This window comes from Gracilinanus agilis, chromosome 1 (assembly GCF_016433145.1).
Source record: "Gracilinanus agilis isolate LMUSP501 chromosome 1, AgileGrace, whole genome shotgun sequence".
In the NCBI taxonomy this organism is placed as follows: Eukaryota; Metazoa; Chordata; class Mammalia; order Didelphimorphia; family Didelphidae; genus Gracilinanus; species Gracilinanus agilis.
In genome coordinates this window covers 166,407,518-166,433,465 of record NC_058130.1, presented here as the reverse complement: position 1 = coordinate 166,433,465, position 25,948 = coordinate 166,407,518, and the positions used below count along the sequence as shown (strand labels likewise).

At 37.6% G+C, this 25,948-nt stretch overlaps 1 protein-coding gene across 1 annotated transcript in view; it reads right to left on the bottom strand.

Annotated features, from left to right (window-relative positions):
- UNC13B (unc-13 homolog B) overlaps positions 1-25,948 on the bottom strand; it is a 269,311-nt gene that overhangs the window by 189,799 nt on the left and 53,564 nt on the right. Inside the window, exons 5-6 of the mRNA XM_044678148.1 lie at positions 16,213-16,286; positions 10,250-10,307 (exon numbers count right to left, since the gene is read on the bottom strand). Coding sequence (XP_044534083.1) covers positions 10,250-10,307; positions 16,213-16,286 — 132 coding nt within the window. The remainder of the gene's footprint in view (positions 1-10,249; positions 10,308-16,212; positions 16,287-25,948) is intronic.

Sequence of the window (25,948 nt, the reverse complement as noted above, 5' to 3'; positions counted from 1 at the left end):
GTAAAATAAACCTCAGACAATCCTCTTATTTGTGACAAAATCCAAAGCCACCTGGAGCACGTGCATGTTTTTATCACAGCTAAGACTTGACCATTGACTAGAGGAGAGGGTATAGAGTGGAGAGGAGGAAGAAGAGTCAATCTATTTGAAGGTGAAGAGATAAGGCAATAGAGTTCACCCTAGAAACTGAGCTCATCTTACCTCTAAGTGATTCAGAGTCAAGCAATACAATAAAGACTACCACTGTTTCTGAAATAAGAGTGCCAACTGTATTCTCTTGGACTTAACTCAACATCTCTATAACTTCACCCTTTCCTGGCTACTATGAGGAATCTTCTGAAGTGGCCATGTAACATAAGAGATACAGTGTTGGACTTTCAATAAGGAAAATCCAAGTTCATAAACTAACAGACATTTGCTGTGTGGCCCCAGGGCAAATCACTTGACCTCTCTGTCTCAATTTCGTCATGCCTAAAATGAGAGTAATGATAGCATTTACTTCTTCTTCTGCTTGTTGAATAAAGCAAATGTGATAACTGTAAAGGTCTTTGCAAATCTTCACCGTCTAAAACGTTATCAATTATTATTATTAATAATTTCTCTTCTCTGTTGAAGGTAGGGATTATCTGTCTTTTGTTTTCACATCACCAAAACTTAGCATAGTGTGTGGTACTTAGAATGTAATAAATATGGTTCTTATTTACTCCATTCAAGTAAAATTATAATTCCCCAAATAGTCTACTACTCACATTCTCACCTCTTCCGTAGGGTTCTAAGGTCTCTTAGTAGCAACCTGTCCCACTCCACCCCACACCTTAATCACATTAGCTTCATCCAGAAATACTACACTTACCTTTAAACCTTCTCTACATTTCCCTTTCTTTTCTCCTTTCAAGTAGTTCCAGAAAAATCATCTCTAAGAATGCTTCCCAAGAGTCAATTCTCTAATTCCATGTTATCTCATTGTACAACTCCTATGACTCCTTTCTTCACCCTCCAAAATGTCCTTAGTCACTACTTATACATAATATAAATAATTTTATTTAATTTTAACTCACGATTTATTTAACAGTCTATATAGCCTTTTGAGTATGGCTATATTCTGCCTACTCAAAAACAGCAAATTCCTGGATCTAACTTGCTTTGCTCAGGGCCAGTCAAAGCACCAAGTAGAGAGAGGGGCTTGATCAAAGTCTTTTTGATGCTATAAAGAAAATAAGAGAGGGGAACTGGCTTTGTGTGGCAGTGATATGAAGGCAAAATGAAGCATAAAGGGAGCTATGGGGGAGGTCACAAAGAAGGAATGAGAACCAAAAATGCAAATATAGATTCAGATTTGTAACCTACTCAGTAATATGAGGCTTAAAAACAAATGCTTTGGGTTAGAAACTGCAAAAAGCACATAGAGAAAAGGTCTAATTGTTGAAAGATCTCATCACAATTCATACCAATGCCTCACATCTTCTATGAACATGAATACTCATAAAATAGACTAATAAATCTTTCTCTTCTTGCCTGCTCAACAGAGTTATGGCTCTAATTGATATTAGGCAACTATGCAAATGACATAATAGCGAAAGGCATAAAAATTCTAAGACACAATGTATGACCTCAAGGAGCTTACCATCCAGCTGAGGGACAAACAAAAACACAAGTAAAAAATAAATGTAAATATAGGAATAAATTTAATAAATGAAAAATAATTATATTACTTATATTATTAAAATTCTCTATGAATAAAATAAATTTAAAAATGAAAATATAAGAAAGCAAGGAAACATGTAAATACCATATAAGTGCAGTAATTAGTAAGTCACATGGGAAGAAAGTTAAAGGAGATTTATCCCTGTAGGCTTGCAAAAACAATCAGGAAAGACATGTATCATAAAGGTTCGTTTGAGTTTAGCTTTGAAGAATAGATAGCAATCAGATAGAAGAAGATGACAAGGGAAGACTACCTAAGTATAGAGAACAAAATGTCAGGGGAGACTGAAAGAAAGATAACAGGTTTGAGAAGAATAAGCTCAACTGAGTGAAAAAAGGTGGTTTGGCAGTAGATAGCAGAAGTCTGATTGGAAAGGCAAATTGGGTCCATATGCTGGAAGGTCTTCATTGCCTAACTATGAAATTTGAACTTTATTTTTATAAGTAATAGTAGGGCATTGAAACTTTCTGAACAGAGAAGTAGTATATCAGTACTTAGCATGATGTACTATACACATATACACTCAATAAATTATTTGTTGAATTAAACTGATGGTGATATACAGGATGTCCTGGAGCCTATAGGAACTACTTACTAGAAGCAGGGAGTTGGGATGGATGACTAATGCAATAGATCTAAGGTGAGCTGATATGGTCCTGGACTAGGAAAAAAGCACTAGAAATACAAAGAAAAGTAGAGATATGAGGAAATAACTTAGTGAATGACTAACTGACAAGCAAGAGAGGAAGAAGTCAAATGTTACTCTTATTTTTAAGCCAGAATATTGAAAGAATGAAGATTCCACTGACTAGTAACTGAAATATGACTGACTGGAGAAAAAGCTGATTTTAAAGGGAGAAGATGAATTCTGTTTTTGATATGTTGTTAGAAACAATGCTAAGATGTCCAAGGAGAAAGGGAGTTGAAAATCATAAGCAAAGAAAGAGAATATTTGGGAGTTTGGAGAGATCTTAAAAATCTCCTAGTCCACCTTTCAATTTTATAAAGGGGGGAAGTGACTTTCCCCATGGAATATTTTGTTTTTGTCTAAGTATCCTTAGCACAATACCTGAAATTATGTAGGCATTTTATAAAATGCTTGTTGGTTGATTAGTGGCTATCTGAACCTTTGAAACAGCCACATTTGATGGAGAAAAAAAAATAAAGGCTATGAGGGAAACCAAGAAGGAGGTGTCAAAGATAGTGAAAGACAATCAAGAAGCTTCTGTATTAAAGGAAAGCCAAGTAAATTTTAAGAAATGGATAGTTGACAGTGTTGAATGCTTTACGGCTATGTTGGCAAACCTATGGCATACATGCCAGAAGGAGCTGCTCCCCTCTCCCTCTCCACCACACCTAAGAACATTTCTCTCATCTCCTGCCCAGCAGCCCTATGGGAACACTTCCTCCCTCCCCTGTCTAGGGTAAGCTCATATGGGACATGAGAGTTGCAGTCTCTAAAAGGTTCACCATCACTGCTTTAGGGAATAGTTCAAGAAGGATAAAGATGAAGAAACAGTCACTGGATTTGGTGATTAGAAAGTCATTAAAAACTTTGCTGAAAACAGTTTCAGAAGAGTGGTAGGGACAGAAATGAGATTATAATAGATTAAGAAATAGGTAGTAAAGAAATAGAAGCAATGGATATAGACAAAGTCAAGGCTCCAATTTTACCTTGACTTTTAATCTCAACATGTTGTACCAAAATAAAGAAAACAGATGTTTATTTCAGAATTTATCTGTCCATTTTACCCAGAACACAGGGAGAGAATATTTTTCATTCTTGACCTCATAGCAGGTTGGAATTATGACGAAGGGGCTAGCTAGAATAGGGGATAGCAGTAATAGTGAATTCAAATACCACATACTGATGCTTCTGTGGATATCCCTTTTGGTAGAGAATCCTGGATTTGTGAATTGTGACTCATGAGTCAATTCATATGTTGGTGGATTGAATTTCCTAGGCTAATACTACAGACTTAAGCATAACAATCCAGTGGCCCTTCCACAACATTCTATACATCAGGAGCAATGAGATAAATCTGTGTTTCTGATAGAGAAGACAACATCATTTGGGGCCAAAAATAAAGTAAAGTAAGGAAAGAGAGTTAAAAAGAGGACAATTTCTATTCTCTTTATATTACATAAACATATCATCCCACCAACTTTGACCATGCTCATCACTTTTGGAAAATTAAAACTAGAATAGAACAGAGCCAAAGCTGTTTTTAAGCCAGGTGCTGTCTTCATAAAAGACCTATAATCCAAAAGGAGGTACCTACAAGCAGTTTCTCAGAGTAGTAGAAGGGAGATTAGTGAGGATATAATGAAATACGTGCTGGATTTGTAGTGAGAAAACCATACTTAAAACCCTAGCTTTGTCTCTCAACTACCTCTATAACCATAGTCAAGTCACTTAACCTTTCAGGAACTTTTTCTTCCTCTGTAAATGAAGGGGTTGGATAAAATGACCTATAAGGTTCATTCTAGCTCTGGAGGCCATAATCATTTGTGCCCTCATTAACAACGAGGATGTGCAAATGTGGAATGCCAAGAATGAATAGATATCAGTGATATCATTTTTTAAAAAACAACTTCTAAGCCATACCCAATATGACTACAGATGGGAAGGACTACTAGAAAGTGAGTTTAAACAAGGGCTGAAGCCAATGTTTAAACTGACCCTCCCCTCAATGCTGATGTCAATGACAAATACACAGATCACCCAATCTCCATCTGTTCTAACTAAACAAGATCATTTCCAAGAGGGAATTCCCTTGAAGAAAGGAAGGGGAAAATTCATTTCTGCGATTGTTCATCTACTTCCATTTTTTTAACCACATCATACCTGTAATGTGAATGGAAACCAGGACCTCACCATTCATCCCCTAGAGCAGTGATGGGCAAACTAAGGCCCTCGGGCCAGATGGGGGGGGGGGTGAAATGTCCTATGAGGCCCGGAGACATTATTCCGGATCTGAGGAATACAATGAGTAGGATACAATACAATGAAACTTCCAAAGAGTTGCCTTAGAAACAGACAGAAGAGCATTTCCTTTCCTTTGGCCCCTTTAAAAAGTTTGCCCATCACTGCCCTAGAGCAATTTCCTTAATTAATTTCCACTGGCAATGTCAGAACACAGCCAGGTATCAAAGTCCAGCTCCTGTAAGTACGAGGAAGAATAGGACCAAAAAAAACTTCTCAGCACCCACAGAAGGATTGAGCCACAAGAACATGGATAATATCAATAGGCTCTTACTATTCTCAACTGTTGGCACCCCCACCCACATTTAGTTTGCTTTGGACTTAGTCTTGGTCAGCTAACCAAAATTACCATCTTGGTGCTTGCCTCTTCATCCTTGTGGACTTTGCAACTTTCTTCTAATGACTAGATTACAAAAATGGTCTGATTCTCCAACTTCCCTTGCTCCAGATTGATATCTGGAAATCAGTCTGCTGAAAAACTTTCATCGGCTCTAATAGAAAATTCTTGTTATGGTGAGCCAAAGTCTGCCTTCCTGTAACTTCTACCCACTCACCTTCCTAGTTATTTTACTACCTGCCTCACATGGTTGATATGGGAAAAGTGCTTTTCAAATGTTAAAACAGAAATATGAGACATTATTAATGTTATTATTATTAGTATTACTATCTAGAAACAGGGTAGCATAGAGAGCTGACCAACTAAGTTGAAGTCCCATTTCTGACAAACACTGGCTATGAGCCACTAGACTGAGGGATGAAACATTTCAATGATGGAAAAATAGTAAGAGAATCAAAAGGTAGCAATTTCTGAGTTCACTGACTTTCAACACTGTGATTCTCTCATCTGGCTACAGATGCTCTCCTCTGCAGGGAATGGTGTTACCATAGTTCTCCACTCAGCAGCAGACCCCAGTTTGTGCTTGCAGCAGATATCTACTGATCAGGTAGAAGCACAAATAAAACTCATTTTCTTGCAAGTCAATCCAAAAGATTCCTCTGTTCATATTTCCTGGTCTAGGTGAATTACCAAGTCCTGTTTTGCCTTCCTGGCCCTACCTATCTCTCTTCTCAGTTTTCAAATTTTAACACTTGAAACTTGACAAAATTTCATCCCTTCTTTTCTACAGCAGGTTACATAAGATAAATAACCAATCAAAAATACCCTGTACCTCTAATTAAGGCAATTGATACTATATAACATTTTCTTAGGTTATTAATGTTTTCTTAAATGTAAATAAACATGGATTTGTTGATTTTATTAAAAAGTCTAAGTGATCTTAACAGCCTCCTAAGACTATATAGGTTAAGAAGCATATTGGTAAAGATAGTTTCCTAATCCAAGAATTTCTTATATCAAAGAAATCGCAGGTGCCTGTAACTATCATTAATTCTGTCTTCAGGAGAATGTCTACTCTCAAAGATGGTGACCTCTTAAATATTTTTTAAATTACCATTATATTTTCTATTCATATCCCCAAGCCTTGACCTGTCTTCTTCAGGTTAAACATTCCCAGTACACTTAACTACACCATTCTTCAAAAGAGAGTCAAATTTCAATAATTCCAAAAACCAAATATCATTAAGGCACTATTTTTCAGATCCTTTGCTCTCCCGGGTATCTTGCCTCTGGACGCAGTTAAGTTCATTAATGTCCTTCTTTAAATGAGGTGCCTACTTTCTTAAATATATAGGGAACCAAACCAAAAGTAAAAAGATAAATCATTCACCAATTGGTAAATGATCAAAGGAAATGAACAGGCAGTTTTCAGAAGAAGAAATCAAAGCTATCTATTCTCACATGAAAAAATGTTCCAAATCACTATTGATACGATAAATTCTAATTAAAACAACTCTGAGGTACCACCTCACACCTATCTGCTAACATAATAGAAAGGAAAATGGCAAATGTTGGAGGGGATGTAGAAAAATTGGGACACTAATGCTCTACACTAATGGAGTTATGAATTGGTCCAACTACTCTGGAGAACAATTTGGAACTATATCCAAAGGGCTACAAAACTCCAGAAACCCTCTGACCCCATGATATGTATCCCAAAGAGAATAAAGAAAAAGGAAAAGAATCTACATGCACAAAAATATTTATGGCAGTTTTTTTGTGATATCAAAGAATTGGAAACTGAAGAGATATCCACCAATTAGGGAGTGTCTGAACAAGCTGCAATATATGATTGTGATGGAATATTATATGATGAGGGGGATGCTTTCAAGAAAACTTGGAAAAACTTATTTGAACTGATGTCAAGTGAAGTGAGCAGAAACAAGAGAAAGAGTAATATTGTAATGATGATCAGCTGTGAAAAACTTTATTTACTCTGATGAAGACAATTCCAAAAGATGATGATGAAAAAATGCTATCTACTTCCATAGAGAGAACTAAAGAAGAATAAGTATAGACTGAAACATAATTTTTTCATTTTCTTTATTTTTCTTGCTTTTCTTTTTATAACACTGCTAATATGGAAATGTGATGCATGATTTTACAAGTATAATTGATATCACATTGCCTGCCTTCTCTTTGGGTAGGGGAGTGATAGAGGAAGAAGGGAGATGATTTAGAACTCAAGTTTTTTTTAAGAATGTTAAAAATAAATAATAAGCATATTTTTATTTTTTTAAATCAAAGATATTTTATTTTCCCAAATTACATGTTATCATAACTTTCAATATGTCTTCCAAAATTATAAGATCCAAACTGTCTGCCTCTTGCCCTTCTCCCCCCCCACTCAGAGATGGTAAGCAAGTTGTTCTGGGCCATACATGTATTAGCATGCAAAATACACTTCCATATTGGTCATTGTTGTAAGAGCACACATGCAAAACCAAAACTCCAAAATAAAATCATAAATAAACTAATGTGAAAGATAGTATGCTTTGATCTGCATCCAACTCCAACAATTCTTTCTCTGGAGGTGAATAGCATTCCCCATCATAAGTCCTTTAGAATTGCCTCAGATCATAATAAACATCTTTTTAAAAAAATAAGAGGAAGATTAAAAACTAATAATTGTGGTATCTAAAACTGAACACTATTATTGAATGCCATACTTTAGATGTAGCCCAACAAACAAAGAATACAATGACATTTGTCTACTGTGGTATGGATACTGTCCCTCTCTTACTTCAGCCAAAGTTCTATATTAGCTATTTGGATATCTATGACAATACTGGCTGAAAATAAGTTTCCTTCAGTATCAAGCATCAACCAACCCCTATTCATATTGTCCCTATATTGTCCCTTCACCATTTGTACAACTGGTTCCTTAAATCCAAGTACAAGTCTTTATATTTATTTCTATTAAATCCCTTTCCACTTATATGAAGAGCAGCAAATGAAATAAGAATAAGAAAAACATACGTACAACTATAATCATGTAAATAGAAAGGACAACAAAAAATTTAAAGTGAACACTACAAAATTATAATGACCAAACCTGACCCCAGAGAATAAATATGAAAGGTTCCCTTTCCTCGGTTCTTTAAAGAGATGGGAGACAAGGAGTGTAAAACATTGCATATATATAATATCTGGCATTTTTGATATTTTGGTTAGTTTTGCAGAACATTTCCCCCTTTTTTTATTCTTTATTATAAAAGATGGCTCTCTAGGGAAGAGATGTTGGGGAAAATGTGGGCAATATGAAGACACAAGATAGCAACAACAAAAAAAAATTACTTTTCATTTCATCCCACTGCTTTATGTCAAGATACTTCAAAGTGTAATGGAAAGATCACTGGGCTCCCTGCCTTAATTTTCATTCCTTGCTTCTTCACATCAATCAATACCAGCCCCATCCCTTTCTGTATCCAACTGCCCTTCCATTATGCCCTTAGGACCCCCCCCCACTCTGTTCTTAGCAAATTGCCCTTCACATTAGACTTGTCCCCAAATGTCTATTACTTTGTATATATTTTGTCTTTAGGTTTCTATGTATCTGTTTTTTTCCCAACAGAATATAAATTCCTCAGGGGCAAGGAATGAGGCAGTACATAGGTGGCATAGTTGACATAGCACCAGAGCTAGAGTCAGGAAGTCTTAAGTTTAAATCAGACCTCAAACTTTTACTAACTATGTGATTATGGGCAAGTCACTTAATCACTATTTGTCTCAGTTTCCTCATCTGTAAAATTAATATAATACATAACTCACAGAGTTGTCATAAGGATAAAATGAGATAATATTTATTTGTAAAGTATATAACAAAGCTTAAAGCATTAAATACAAGTTATTACCATTATTATTATTGTCATTGCATGCTTAATACCTGGCATATTGCAGCTAGCCTTTAACATATGCTTGATAAAATGAACTGAATGCAGTGTAGAGAGAAATTCTAATCAGGGGTGTGTCAAAACAAGTGACTTTTTTTATTGGTTTATTGATGCCTTTTGTTTGATTTGGTTTTTTTAGCAGCTATTTCCCAGTACCATTCCCTCCCTAATAAAGCATTCCTTCCTGACAAAGAAAAAGTTAAAATCAATGGGGGAAAATGACCAATAGAAAGCCTAAGGCTGTGTTGGCAAACCTATGGCACACATGCCAGAGAAGGATGCTTCCCCTCCCCCTCTCCACCATGCCTGAGGACATTTCTCACATGCCCCGCCCCTCTGCCCAGCAGCCAATGGGAGCTCTCATCCCTCCTCTGTCTAGAGTAAGGGGACGGCTCACATGCAAAATGAGGGTTGCATTTTAGGCACTCAGTCTCTAAAAGGTTCACCATCACTGGCTAAGCCATATTGCATAGACACAGGCCTAAATGCCATCTGAGGTCCCTGCTAGCCCTGAGACTGTTGACCTCACCAAAGAATAATGCCAAATCTACCTATGTAAAGGTGAAGATAAGGAAAAGACCCCCTCACCCACTCAAGAGAAACGGTGGGCCCGCCTACGTCCTACGAGTGGCAGATATTATTCACCGAGGCCAGAGAGTCATTTGAGAAGTTTTTCGTGGCTTATTTTGAAAACTATCACGCAGCACCCCCCACAGCACCCCCACACTCACCCCCTGGGAATAAGCCCACCACCATGTTCAGGTCTCCAAACAAAGCTGCTTATAATTACAGCCATCCTAAGAGAGAGCATGCTTCGAATGTGACTCCGTTACTTCCCTTCCCAACCCTGTAAAGCCAAAAAGCCCACACAGAGTAGCCTCCTCTTGGGCCATGACGCAGCTCCTCGGCTGGGAGAAGGAGCAGAGCAGGGCAAAAAACAGCGGGGGCCGGAGGGCAGCTTTAGCTTGCCCTCCGCCTTCCCAAGCCTTCAGGTCAGTTTTTACCCTGGTCATAGGCCCAAAGGGAGGCAGCTATTTCCTGGAGGCGTCCCCTGACTTAAAGTCCTCCAGGCACAAGTCAGAGATACCAACGCCAATAGATGGATGGGAGTGCGGAATGAGATTTCTGCTGGTCCTTCTACCTAATCCCCAACACCTCCCAACAAATTTAATTGCTCACATCAGAGATCTAGGGAAGTGAAATCAAGGGAAGGGAGAAACTATAGAGAAGAGAATTATAGAGAAGAGAAAACAGAATTTCTCACTTACAACACTGGGTGGCAGCAATGGGCAATAGCGTCTTCTGGCTTTCTTCTTGGAAGGAAAACTAGAGGCAGAGGAAGAAAAACATATCATGTAAGAGGACCAAAACATGATAGGCAAAAAGAAATCACAGCTGCTTTTTAAAGCTGAGCAATTCACTTAAGGCTCAGTCCAGCACTGAACTGAAACAGAATGTCCCATGAAATAGTCTCCTTGTCCTTTTAGGAAGAACATCTTTTCAGGCAAAGCATGGACTCAGGTTTCTTCCCTGCCTGTGTCCAATAGCAAGCTGACACATTCCCAAAGAGGCAGTAGCTCAAGGGAGGATGTTTGGCCTTGTCTGCACACAATTGCTCTCACGATTCCACCAGACCAGAGAGAAGCACGTTCCCTTCACAATCTCCTCCTAGGTCGAGCTGCCTCCTTTCCTGGTCACCTGCAAGGTGCCTGGATAGCAGAAAGAAAGCAGCTCTCCTCTCAAAGTCTCCAACAGTTTAGACAGCACAGGGGGGCCAGTGTAGACAGCACAGGGGGGCCAGGGGCACTGGGAGTCTCCACCTGGAGGGACAACGTGACAAGAACAAATGGCCAACCATTTTACCTGGAATGATTCGCCGGGTCTCTGGCTAAGGGCTATTATGAACAGGCTGACCTCCGAGGTCTTCCAAGCATAAACAACTGGGCATTAACCATAGAACTCTCACCGAGGAACCAAAGTGGCAGCTTCTTAACACCTAGCAGTCATTCCCCAAGCTTTCACTGACTACCTACTCTGCCCCAGCCTTGTGCTCCACAGAGAAGGTCCCTCCCAGCAGGGAGTTTTACAGATCTCAGCAGAAAGGTAAGATAAACTCTTGAAAAGCTAAACAACAGTACAAGAATCAACTAAGAACTGCAGACCAAAAAAAAATGATGTCTGAAGGCAGCTCACAATTAAATGTCAAATGAATAGTAATAACAAAAACTAAGTGTGCCAAGGAAAGAAAAAAAAATCCCTATAAGTAAGAAATCAGAGAAAATTTCATGAAAAAGGAGCTTGAGCCAAAACTTGAAGAATGAGTAGGGTCTGAAGAAGTAAAAGGGACTAGGGAGAGGCTATCAGGAAGAAAGAATGGATTATGCAAAGGCACCACATATCAGGAAATAGTGGGGTGACCTGTTGGGCTAGAAAGAAGGAAGGGAAATATGGTCGGAGAAGCAGGTAAAGATCAGATTATACAATGCTGAATTAATCCTTGAGCCAGTATTTCTGCAAAAGAGAAGGTTATTTCTTCCTTTATTCAGAAAGCAATGGTCAGAGGCAAAACACACTAAAATCATACTACACGAATATACTGGTAAAACTATTTCACCTCAACTACAGAAAGCTCCTGAAGACCCAGTAACATATGAGCCAAACAGTGCCCTGAGGCCCAGTATACTCCTGTTTGTCCAGTGTCAGTCACAGCAAACTATATTAATAAATGTTCATTGGCTTGGCTAAAATGCCAACAATTCCTCCAGGGGAGATTCTCTTCTGCCATTCTCTACCTGTGGTCTACTTTTAGTACATCCTACTCTCCCAGGCACTGTCAGGCAGGGAACTCAGAATAGAAAAGCCAAAAGTTCTAGTCATGGAAGATCTTTGCTGTCCACATCAGCTTCGAGTCTAAAATCTGATTTAAGAACTTATTAAGGACTATTCTGTCCCCACTCCTTAATGGTCCATATTCAGGCATCTAGACACATAGGAAGCACTTAAGTCGTTTTTAGACCATGGAAATTTGTGCTTTCAAGGTACGAGTTCCAGAGGACCCCAGTGTTATAAAGGAACTAGACAGATCCCACCTGAACTGGAGGAGTCTGCAGGACCAGAAAGACAAATAATATTTTATATACTGGGATGGCAGCATACAATGCCTACACTCCACTGCAAAGACTGTCAGCAAAAGTAGAGGTACCACAAAGGCATTTCACTTGCCGCATGATCCCATAGCCAAAATAAGTGACCAAGTTTATTAACCATTAAAAGAGACTTGAAAACTACTCATACCCAGCCTCTGTCACCAACTGAGATAAGTTAGTGCTAAAGAATATAAATAATTATTGAGAAACCTCCACATAGCACTGGCTCTAAATCTAAGGAGAAAGGCCTCTGGGCTAACAAACTCTCCAAATTTATTTCTATAGAGATGGCAAATCAGGGGAAGATGGTAAAACAGGAGGGCAGTCCAATTCTCCTGACCCTGCCACCCTTAACTCAGTAAGACATAACAATTGGGATATATATTATAAGCATTTGAAAAAAGGGGCAAGATCAAAGGTATGACCATTCTCGTGCGTTGCTAAGGTTAAGTAGAAGAGTAAGCCATGGGAGTTAAGTAGATTGAAGCTAAAATACTTGAGGGAGAGGGCAGCTAGGTGGCTCAGCGGATTGAGAGCCAGGGCTAGAGATGGGAGGTCCTGTGTTAAAATCTGACACTTCCCAGCTGTGTGACCTTTGGTGAGTCACTTTAACCCCCACTGCCTAGCCCTTATCATTTTGTATTGGTTCTAAGGCAGAAGGTAAGGGTTTCTAAAAAATTAAAAAATAAAATAAAATATTTGAGAGAGTACTAATATGTATATCAAAATCCTCTGGTATGAAGGCAAGAGTTGGGGCAGAGGGGCAGAATATAAGCTAGGCCCTGAACTGAGAAAGGAGGGAGAGTGCCTTAGGGGGTCAGCATATAATAAGCACCAGGATCTGGATTATGTAGTAAATTTTAATAGAATATAAACTCAAAAGAGGAAAGGATGCTGAATGATGGTGGTAGAGAAACAGTGCAAATGGCAGTGAGGGAGAAAAATTTATTCTGATTCCCTTAGACCAGTGAGTCAGGGAGGAAAGAAAAGATTCCACCAGTATGGAAAGGATGGTTGGTGTGTTAGTGTCTTTGGGGGAAGCCAGGTGTCAGTGAGTTTCAGAAGATAAAAGGGGCAAGACAGGAAGAATCCAAAGTGGTGGATCTCTACAAAGAAAAGCAGAGAATAACTGTGAATATAAATATATTGAAATGAAAGAGTCTATATAAAAAGAGAATCAAGATGCAATGACTTTAGAAGAAAACATTCTCTATACAAGCAAAACATTAATTTCAAAAACAACTTACGGCTCATAAGAATCCCCAAAGAATATGAAAAGTAAAAAAACCTGGATGTCATAATGCAAGAAATAGTTCAAGAAAACTGCACAGAACATTTTAATATAGAAAATAAAGTGACAATCAAAAGAATCCAAAGATCCACCTCTGAGGGAAGAGGTACAGGGGAGTCTGATACTGTTCACTCTCTTATAAAACTCTACAACCTACCTCAAACTCATTATTCAAATCCAAAGCTTCCAATTATCTGCTAATGGCCTTTTCTCAATCTTCCTCCCTCCAGACCTCCACTGCATTTAACATTGTAGGGTACATTTCCTGTTGAATATGCCTCCAATATGGGTTTTGTGACCTTGTTTTCTAGATCCTTCCCCTACCTTTCTCACTCCTCCTTCTTAATTCTCTTTTGCTGGATTTTCAAGCCTGTCATACCCTGTAATTGTGAGTATTCCCCATACCTCTGTCCTGGGACCTCTTTCATTTCCTTACATATTCTCTCACTTGGTGATCTCTTCAGATCCTGTGGTTTTAATTGTATCTCTATGTAGATCATTCCCAAATCTATACATTGAGATCTACTCTTTCCTGACTTATATTCCAAGCTGAATTGTCCTGTAGGCATCTTAACTCAACATGTCCACAACAAAATTAATAATGTTTTCTCCCAAAATCTGAGTTTGTTCCACAATTTCTTTGTTACTATCAAGGGCACTACTATTCTTCCAGTCATCCTGGTTCCTTAACTCCAAGTCAAACTCAGTTTACCACCCCACTTCTCCAGCCAGTTGCCTAATCTTTTTGTTTCTGACTCTACAACATTTCTCAAATATTTTTCCTTCTCTCCATTCACATAATTACTGTTCTTCTAGTTCAAAACCTTATCACCTGAACTATGGTTATCAATTTTATTCTCCCTGCTTCTCAAGCTCTTCCCATACCAATCCATCTTCCACAAAGTGACCAAAATGATTTTCCTAAAACTCAGATCTGATCATCATGTTGCTTTGCCACTCAATAAACTCGAATAGCTCCTTATGATCTCCAGGATTACATATAAGCTTCTTTGTTCAGCATTTAAAACTGTTCACAATCTGGTCCTTTCCCATCTTTCTGGTCTTCTTACATATTATTCATTTCCATACACTCCACGAGCCAGTCATACTTGTTTCTTACTCACAACAGTCCCCTCCTTCCACCTCTTTCTCTTTGTATTGATATTTCCACATGCTTAGAACATTCTACTTATTTACCTTTGTGAGGAATTGAGGGAATTAGGAAAGTAAGTGGCTAAATGTGGAAATTGAGTGAACTACAATAATTCCATCTTGTGACTCAATTCTAGAGTTAGCTCTATTCCCTTTCTAGTCAGTTATGGGCCTAGTCCAAATTCTGTTTTGTGAGAAACATTTATTCAGTTGTAGGAATTAAGAGAAAACCTTATTGCATTGTTTGACCACTTGTACCTGTTGTTTAGAGATCCTTACCCAAGGACCCGGGTTGTGATGACCAGAAGAAGTCAGATCCTAAGACTGATATAAAGAGTTTTTTCATAATTATACATAGCAAGAAATACATATGTCTTATCTGAAAACTGGCTCCACGCTTATCAATCAGTTATTGTTTCCATGTTCCTTTTCTTATTTATAGATACTTAAGAGGAAAACACATTTTCCTGTATTCAGGGAATTATACCTGTTCAGTCTCCCCCTCCCAACTTGAAAGACCCTAATTTTTCCTCTAATTAGAAATCAGATTACCTAATACTGTATTACTTTTCTTTTAATTAATTGGTTTTATTTGATTATTTTTAATATGTAAACCTGTGTCCCTCCATATTCAAGATCCAGTCTTAAGCTGAGAAAGGCACCTGGTCCTGATTTGTTGGGCAATTGTCATGCATTGCTTAATAAGTCAATAGATTGAACTTTTGTTTCCTCAGGCATTTCATCTTTCATACCTTCAACTCATTATAAGCTCTCTTTCAAGATTCAGCCCAAACACCATCTCTTGCTGGATGACCTTCCAGTCTCTTCAACTGCCGTTGCCTCCTCCTCTAAGGTTATTTTTATTTACTTTGTATGTGTCATATATATTAACTACATATGTACATGTCTTTCTCATAAAAAGGCATGGCATATAGTATGCATTTAATAAACAATCTGCTGATTGAATGGGTAAAATCATCAACTAAAGAGGGCAGAAATATATTACTCTGCATCTCCCTTTTCTAACAGCTAGGAACGCTGTCCTCTCTCCCCACTGTCTCTGCCACCTCCCCTTGACAGATAGCGAGCCAAACTTTATCCTCAATACATTTCTACCCTGAACAATTTCCAGACTGTCTGGGTCAGGTAGGAATCGTGCATTTTCTCTCTTTGGCCTCCCCACCTCCTAACAGCTTTGATCCACGCCATCATTAAGGACCATAAACTGGGATGCAATGGAGGACATTAGCATCTTCAATCAAGCTCTGAGTACTCCACAATGCCTGCTTCAGCCACCTTCGTGGCCACTGTAACAAACTGTTCATATTCACCTGTTCCAACTGCGAAGAAGTCTTTATGTGCGTGGGGTAAACATCCCCCCCTAACTCACCAATAATAGGTCTGAGGCCTCTCAGTTATCCTCAACCTGGTTTAGCCTGCTGAGACAGTTTTACCAAAGTGTGGCTGCTCTCCATGCTATAGATGGACACAAAAATTAGATGAACAGCCTTGAGAAAATCTCAACAAGCCTCATGCCAGATATAATAGCCTTCCCTGAACACCCCTGAACACCCAGAATCACATAGGTCCTGAGCATGTGCACCAATCCCTCTTAGTACAATTTTAAAAAAATAGTCCCTACCTCACTGTCAGTCCCCAGAGCATTGATTTGTTCTAGTTTGTGGGTCCAGTATCTGGCTTCTTCTTCTGGAATATCTAGCAAAGAAAAAAAAAACTGTCAGTAGAAGCAAGTTTCTATCATTTGAAGTCAAAACAGACCCAAAAAATTCCCATTCTAAAGCTGAGATCTTGGAATAATGTTTTTTAAAAAAAAACAAATGACTTGGGAGCAGCTAGGTGGCTTGGTGGATTGAAAGCCAGGCCTAGAGATGAGAGGTCCTGGGTTCAAATCTGGCCTCAGACACTTCCCAGCTGTGTGACCCTGGGCAAGTCACTTAACCCCCATTGCCCACCCTTACCACTCTTCTGCCTTGGAACCAATACACAGTATTAATTCTAAGATGGAAGGTAAGGGCTTAAAAAAAATGACTGGCTGATTTGGGCTAAAAATGCTTTAATTTAGATCTTACAACTCTGGTAGTTTATTACAGTAGGTAATTTATTTACTGTTTTCATATTTTGTTGGTTTTTTTAATAGTGACCAATACATTCAGCACCACAGAGACAGCTTTGGAGATAATTAAACTGGGCTCCTTTCCAAGGATCAAAGGGGGGAAATTAACTGCAAAGGAGAAAGTACATAAATGAGTACATTTTAAAGATAAAGATCCACAAACTTCTTTTCTGCCTTCAGTGCCTTTGGCATGGAAGCAGCAATAGCAACAATGCTAATGGTGTTAAGTGCTGACTTATCTACAGTGCTTTTTATTTACAAAGTTCTGTCACTATTCCTTTTGATAACAATTCATAACAACCCTGTGAAGCAAACAGGGCAGATAATATCACTCCCATTTTACAGAAGAGGAAACTGAAGCCTATTAAGTAAAGTACATTGCCCAAGAGTGGTGAAGCTAGAACTGGAAACTCAAGTGTTCTGATTCAGAATACACTAACTTTCTATTAGCACAGACAGTGGCTCAACACTAGTGAAAACATGTTGTAAGCTCAGTAACAAACCTCTGCCACTTTGCTGGCTGGTTCAGATTTTACCCATTCCCTTTAAAACAGGTGATAATAATGGAAACAGCTCTGAAGATGGAGACAGGAAAACTCTGGTCAAATTTAATGTCAGACACTTAGTATGTGGGCTCTATGGCCTTGAGGCAGATCTCAGACTCTCTAATCTCAATTTTCTCATCTGTAAAATGGGGATAATAATAGCACCTATTTGATAGGGTTTTTGAGGATCAAATGACAGAATTTATATAAAATACTCTGCAGAAGAGTATTATATAAATGTTAGCTATTATTATTATTATTATTATTAGCATTACACTTTGCTAACTCTTAGTCTTCCTTTGTATCCAATCTCTCATCAGTCTTTCTTGTCAATTTTCCCTTTACAACATCTCTTATATATAACCTTTCTCTCCTCTAAAACTCCCACTCAGCCTGGTACAGGGCCTCAACACTACATATTTGGACTATTTTAACAGGTTGTTCTGGTCGTTTTCCCTGTCCTAAGTTTCTCCTTACTTCAATCCATTCTTTATTCAGTTGTCAAATGAATCCTCCTATATCATGGGCCTAGTCATATCACCATCACCATCCCACTCCATGCCCCATACAATAAATTCCAGTGGCTCCCCTCTGACCCTTCAGGATCAAATAAAATCCCATGTGTGGCTTTTAATACCCTTCACAGCCTCATTTTTAACCTTTCAAATCTATCACTTGCAGAGTGAAAGGAGCAAAACCAGGAGAACATGGTACACAGAGATGGATACACCGTGGTAAAATCGAATATAATGGACTCCTGTACTAGCAGCAATGCAATGACCCAGGACAATTCTGAGGGACTTATTAGAAAGAACACTATCCACATTCAGAGGAAGAACTGCAGGAGAGGAAACACAGAAGAAAAGCAGCTACTTGAACACATGGGTGGATGGGGATGTAGTAAGGGATGTAGACTCAAAATGAATACCCTGGTGCAAATATCAATAATATGGAAATAGGTCTTGATCAATGACACATGTAAAACCCAGTAGAATTGTATGTGGGCTACAAGAGGGGGGAGGGAAGGGAGAGAAAGAACACGAATCCTACAACCATGGAGAAATGTTAAAAATTAATAAATTAAATAAAAATTTAAAATGAAAAAAATCTTCTATCACTTTACTGTCTTCAACACAGTCGATAATTGACAGAAGCCTCCTTGCTATTTTTCCCACATGACAGACATTCCAGCTCCTAATCTGGGTGACTGAAGTGGCTGTCCTTCTTGCTTGGATTACGTTCCCTCCTCATCTCCATCTCCAGGCTTCTTTAAAGTCTCCAGTAAAATCCCATCTTCTACCAAATCCCTTGCAGTGATGGGCAAACTACGGCCTGTGGGCCAGATGTGGCCCCCTGAAATGTTCTATCCAGCCACACAACATTATTCCTAATCTGACTGATGAATACAATGAGTAGGATACAATACAATGAACTTCAAAAGAGTTGCCTTAGAAACAAACTGACAGGTGAGCATTTCCTTTCCTTTGGCCCCCTCTTTAAAAAGTTTGCCCATCACTGCCTTAGTACCTTCCCTCTGAGATTATCTCTAATTTGCTGCTATCTATTTTGTTTGTAAACTGTGAGCTGGAGAGCAGCGACTGTTGGTTACCCTTTTTTGCATCCTGAGCATTTCACACCATGCCTGACACAGAGAAGGCAATTAATAAATGCTGGCTGACTGACAACCTAGAGAAGATGGAATTTAATCAACATATCTGTTTTCAGTTTAAATTTCCACTAGGCCAGGAGCCATTCTTTATCTAAAAACACAATAGAATAGAGAGAGACTCTACACATGTTTCCTGGAACAAACATTCAATAAATGTATAATTAGAACTAACTATAAAGATTTATACAAAAAAGAAATAAGGATTATCAAGATAATTTATTTTCCTAAGAAGGGAGAGGAAGGAGGTCAAAGAAAAAATAAAGGTCCCATATATACCAAAATAGAGAAAGAAATATCTTTACCAAGAAAACCCTATGGACAGTTGGTTCACTAAATGACAAAGTGTCAGAAATTGCTGAATGACTGAACAACAACAAATATACAAAAGCAATCTTAACAGTAAACTTAAAATAACAAAAGTAATCTTATAATAATAAAGAATTAGAAACTAAACTGAGTGCCCATAAATTGGGAATGACCAAACTGGAATATGAATACAATCGAGTGGTACTATGCTATCAGAAATAAGAAATTCAGAGAAACATGGAAAACTAATAACTAATAACATGAATAAACTAATGCATAGAAAGTAGAATAATAAAAAGAATATAAACAAAAAATATAAAATCAAACTGAATTCCATGTTTATAACCTTAGCTGACATGTGACATTTCTTTCAATGGGGCAATGAGAGACAATAGATTATACATGTTATCATATATGGTCACTATATCAAATGGCTGTAATTAACTATGAGTTGTTTTGTTTTGTTTTGTTTTTGGTCATAAAGAAAGCCTCGGTCGGGGAAGAAGGATGGAATATCAAAGAAATTATTGTGATAGATGAATGGATGAACAGGTAGATGAAAGGAAGGGTGGTGCTAAAGAGGGCATATTCCTAGAAGCCCCTATATAATATATTGTTTGTGTCTTGAAACTGCATCTCTTAATAAGATCAAGGAGATCAAAGGTCCAGCACACTCTTGGCTCCACATCTTATCAAAACATTAACTGCTCATGGGTAGATCAAACTAATATAATAAAAATTACAATCCTACCTAAATTAATTTGCTTATTCAACACCCTACCAATCAAATTACCAAAAAACTATTTTGTAGAACTAGAAAAAATAATAACAAAATTCATCTGAAGGAACAAAAGGTCAAGAATATCAAAGGAAGTAATGAAAAAATGTGAAGGATGGGGGCCCTAGCAGTACTAGACCTTAAACTATACTATAAAGCAGTAATTATCAATACAATCTGGTACTGGCTAAGAAATAGAAAGGTGGATCAATGGAATAGACTAGGGGCAAATGACCTCAGCAATCTAGTGTCTGATAAACCTGAAGACCCCAGTTTTGGGGATAAGTACCCACTATCTGACAAAAACTGCTGGGAAAACTGGAGAACAATGTGGCATAAATTAGGTTTAGATCAATATCTTGCACCCTATAACAAAATAGGGTCAAAATGGGTATATGATTTAAACATAGTGATATTATAAGTAAATTAGAGGAACAAAGGATAGTTTACCTGTCATATCTATAGAGAAGGGAAGAATTTATGACCAAACAAGAGATAGAGAACATTATAAGATGTAAAATGAATAATTTTGACTATATTAAATTCAAAAGTTTCTGTACAAACAAAACCAATGCAACCAAGATCAGAAGGGAAACAACCTGGAGAAAAAATTTTATAACAAATTTCTCTGATAAAGGTCTCATTTCTCAAATATATAAAGAACTAAGTCAAATTTATAAGAATCCAAGTCATTCCCCAATTTATAATGGTCAAAGGATATGAATAGGCACTTTTCAGATGAAGAAATAAAAGCTATCAATATGAAAAAATGTTCTAAATCCCTCTTGATTAGAGAAATGCAAATTAAAACAACTCTAAGGTACCACCTCATGCCTATCAAATTGGCCAATATGAAAGTAAAGGAAAGCGGTAAATGTTAGAAGGGATGTGGAAAAAATGGGACACTAATGCATTGTTGGTGGAGTTATAAACTTATCCAACCATTCTGAAGGACAATTTGGAATTATGCCCAAAAGGCTATAAAAGAATGCATACCTTTTGATCCAGGAATACCACTATGGGTCTGTATCCCAAAGAGATAAAAAAAAAATGAGAAAGGACCATTTGTACAAAAATATTTATAAATGTATTTTTTGTGGTAGCAAAGAATTGGAAACTAATGGGATGTCCTTCAACTGGGGAATGGCTGAACAGGATGATTTCAGAAAGAGCTGGAAAGACTTATGTGAACTGATGCAGAGTGAAATAAGCAGAGCCAGGAGATCATTATATACAGTAACTACAATATTGTGAAACAGTCAAATGTGACAGACTGCTACTAAGAGCAATACAATGATCAAGGACAATTTCTAAGGACTTTTGAAAAAGAATGCTATCCATCTCCAGAGAAAATACTGTTGGGAGTAGAAATGCAGATGAAAATATATGATTTATCACGTATATATTTGGGGGGTTTGGTTCTGTAAAATTATTTGCTTACAAAAATTAATAATATAGAAATGTGTTTTGCATGATAATACATATGTAACCCAGATGAAATTGCCTGTCAGCTCTAGAAAGGGAAAGGGAAAGGGAAAAACAATATGAATCCTATGATTTTGGAAAACTTATGTGGAAATTTATTAAAATTTAAAAAATACAAATTCCAATTATCCAAGGTATTCTCCAACTAATTAATCTTAAATACTTTTGATTTTTTCATAGTTGGCTAGTTCCATTTCCTATAAGAGTTCTAAGATGATACCATTCAAATTTTCCTACAAAGAGATTTCTCATTCATTTATATAGTTTCAAAAAGCATATTTTGAGGTCACTCTCTAGACCTATATTGAGTCACATTTTCTCTCCAAAGTTTCAGTATTGCATCTCTCCTATATCTTAGGCCTGCACCCTTCTCTTCCTTCTTTGGCCATCCTTCACACCAGCTCACCCCAACTCTCCAACTTTCCACTCTCCAACCTTGATCAAGAGGTGTCCCACTATCCTGATTGCCTCTGTCATTCACTTATAACCAGGCCAATTCCCAACCATGCTTCACTTTACTTCCCAACCTTTCCAGTTCTTGAACCCAAATACAACCAACTTTCATTGCCCCAGGAAAAGGGACATCCTTTCATCTACAACCATCCCCATGACTTTCCAAATCAAAATCTCCCTCTCTTTCCAGCTCTCCCCTATATATGTTGTGTCTCCCTACATGTGTTCCCTGGGGGCTTGAATTGTCTTCTGCTTTCTATTTGTATCCCCAGCATTTGGTAAAGTGCTAAGAGAATTACTGCTCCATCCACTTACTACATTATCAATTGCCTCTAAAGTACTTAGCCGATTCTTTCAACCTGTAACTATTTTCCCCTGGGGTAAGATCCAGTGTTCAATCTTGTGTCACTGGTAGAGCTTGCTCAATGATATTCTTGCCAGACACCAACACTAATCATCCTGTCTCTGTGCAATTTTCCTCCACACTGCTTCTCAGTTAAGGATCCTATTATTGAGGTTGCCCCTTATCTAATTTCATTCTCTTCTGCCTTTGTCTATCTTTTCTTCATCTCAGAAAACAATGTAGGAAATCCCTAAATTACCCCTATGAGGAACAACAAAACTCTAATTTGTGCTATTTGGAAAGCAGAGTATCTTTTTACTCAATATCAGACCCAAATAGCATGGGCATTGGGCAATGGTCACTTTAGTTTTATATATCATTACCTTTGATCACTGTAGCCGATTGAGTTTATAGATTCTTTTCAAGGTCACTATTACAGCTTTTTTATATCTGGCTCTTGAGCTAGTATTAGAATTTTTTTTCTAAATTGTCATTTAAAGTTCAGCCTGAAGAAGATTCAACCAGAACTATAACAGTGATAAAATTTGGCTTGGATCACTTTCAGTTCTTGAAATTTTATAGGTCAGCCAATTAGAAAACGTGATATTTTTGCAAAACAGTATTGTCTTGGTAGTCAGAGAATCTGTCTGTGCTCTACATGGTAGAATTCCCTGTGGAGCTTACTAATGTGCTTATTTTTGAGTAAAATTAAAATAGAAGTGTTAGATATATGGATTTTCTTAAAATGTCACAAGCTTTTTCTAGCTGTTTATTTAAAATCTGATTAATGTAAAAATATTAATTGTATGCTTAGGAAGATATTTATTTGGCAAGTATATCCTTTCTGATGTTCCTCTATTCAACAAAAATTTCTTAAACACCTACCACCATATGTATATAACATCCTGCTAGGTGCTACTGATACCCGCCCCCCCCCAAAAAAAAAGAAGAAAGAAAGAAATCAGTCCCAATCTTCAAAGAGCTTACAAAACACAGAGAGGTCACAATCCCAACTCAGATACATAAATACAAAGAAATTGAGATTGGGAGCCAGGCCCAAAAGCAGGAGGAACTGGGTTCAAATTAGACCTCAGATATTTCCTAACTGTGTGACTCTGCGCAAGTCTCTTAATCCCCATTGCCTAGCCCTCACTCCTCTTCAGCCTACAGAGTACTGATCCTACAACAGAAGATGAGAGTTCATTTATTTATTTTTTTAAACCCTTACCTTCAATCTTCCATACATTCCACAATATTGATTCTAAGATATAAGATATAGATTATTTTTAAATCATTTTTAAACTATCACCTTCCATCTTAGAATCAGTATAATGTTTTAGTTCCAAAACAGAAGAGTGATAAGGGCTAGGCAATGGGGGTGAAGTGATTTGCCCAGAGTGACACATCTAAGATGTGTCTGAGGTCACATTTGGGGAACACGCATGGACATAAATGACACATATAGAGGGTGTCCAAAATAATGGAACTAAAACTTTCGGGACACTTTCTGTATGCATGCATGTATGTATATGTGTTATAGGTGTATGTGTTACACAGAGAGAAGCAGGCAAAAAAGAACCAGAGAGATAAAAAGACTAATTCCATTTAATAGGGTGCCCAATCATCTTCAACCATTTGGTTTTTACTATGTATGTGGATTACACAGACATGGGTCTCAAAGAGAAGACTTTCATAGAGTAGGGTCTGATGTCATCAGCACTGCCTCCTTTACAAATAGGGAGAACTTCACCCTCTGTCTATAAGGAATTCCTCTCCTATTTGGAGGTGGGATAGGGCAGAATCTATGAGCGGAAAGGAAGGGAATAAGCATTTATTTAATACCTACTTTGTGCCAGCCACTCTGCTAGGCACTTTTTACAAATATCTCATTTGATCCTCACTACAATCTTCTGAAGTAAATGCTATTATTTACAGTTGAGGAAACAGATAAAGGCAAACAACTTTGAAAGACAGGCATCCTCTTCCCATACCTCATTTAACAGTGATAATCAGAGGTTTAATGAACAAAGCTATTGCTATTAGGCAATCATGTCTAACTTTCACATAGGCATAGGAATCATCTTTTGGGAGGAGAACCTTTAATGCTGAATTTTGCTTGGTCAGAACAAATGCCTTTTTGTAAACAAGTAACCACAAAGAACAGACTCTTTTATTCTCCATACTTCCTGATTGTGTGACTATAAAGAGAGACAGAGTATTACCTGCAAAAGTTTGTAATGTTTTCATCTCATTTTTTAGTATGGATATCTTTGATCCATGCACAGGCCATTAATAAGTGCCTACTAGATGTAAGGTACATGTGATAGACTGAGCTTTAATAAGTCAATTCAACTTTTTTAAAGCCTCCATTTATTTATAAAATGAGGAGCTGGACTAAAAGGAGCTCTTTTGTTCATTCCAATTCTAATATTCTATAATTCTATGTTAGATGATAACATATACAGATCAAATGTAATATTACAGACTAACTCCTCCAGATATCATAAATTCCTAGGCAGGAAAGAACAGTATTAAGACTTGGGAGTTAATTATTAATAATTAATAATTAAGGCTTATGGAGTCAAGAAATTGTCAGATATGAGATATGTGTCATTGGAGTGAGAAGGCTGATTGAGGATGACTCTAGAAATCTAGTAGAGTTGAGAAAGGAGTCCAAAAAACCTCGGTTCTAAAACACAAACAGACTATAAGAAAGTTTATCTACCACTGAAATTCTTTATTCATAAATACATTTTTCACATGCCTATTGTCATATTTCCATGCATTTCTAATTTTACAAAGGAGAGGCATCATTAGAAGGCCTGGGGATTAGTCCTGGCTCTGCTACTAAAAGTACATAATGGCTTCTAATGTTCCTGTCAGCTCTTTGATCTTGTGATTTCATGATCCTGTTATATGTAACTTACTAAATTAATTGGGAAATAGTCATTCATAAGATTTTCTGTTTTACCTATATTCCTTAAAATCAAGTCAACAAACATTTATTAAAAACTGACTGTATTCCAAGCATTGTCCTAAGCTCTGAAAGTAAGAAGAAAAAAAAACACCTAACTATTCTAGTAGATTAATAGAACACTGGCTTCAAGAAGTTGAGGACACCATGCTGCTTTAGTCTTTTGCATACACTATAATGCCTAGAAACAATTCCTCTTATATAGAAAGTACCCAATACTACCTTGAAAGATTTTGCTACTCTGATCAATACAATGAACAAAGACAATTCCAAAAGACTCATGATGAAAAATGCTATCCAGGGGCAGCTGGGTAGTTCAGTGGAGTGAGAGTCAGGCCTAGAGACAGGAGGTCCTAGGTTCAAACCTGGCCTCAGCCACTTCCCAGCTGTGTGACCCTGGGCAAGTCACTTGACCCCCATTGCCCACCCTTACCAATCTTCCACCTATGAGACAATACACCGAAGTACAAGGGTTAAAAAAAAATGCTATCCACTTCCAGAGAGAGAACTAATGAATTCTAAGTGCAGATTGAAGCAAATTATTTTTCACTTCTTTTATTTTTCTTATTTTTGACAACATAGTTAATATGGAAGTATGTTTTGCATGACTTTACCTGTATAATGGGTATCATATTGTTTCCCTTCTCAATGGCTTAGAGAAAGGGCTAGAGGGAGGGAGAGATTTAGATCT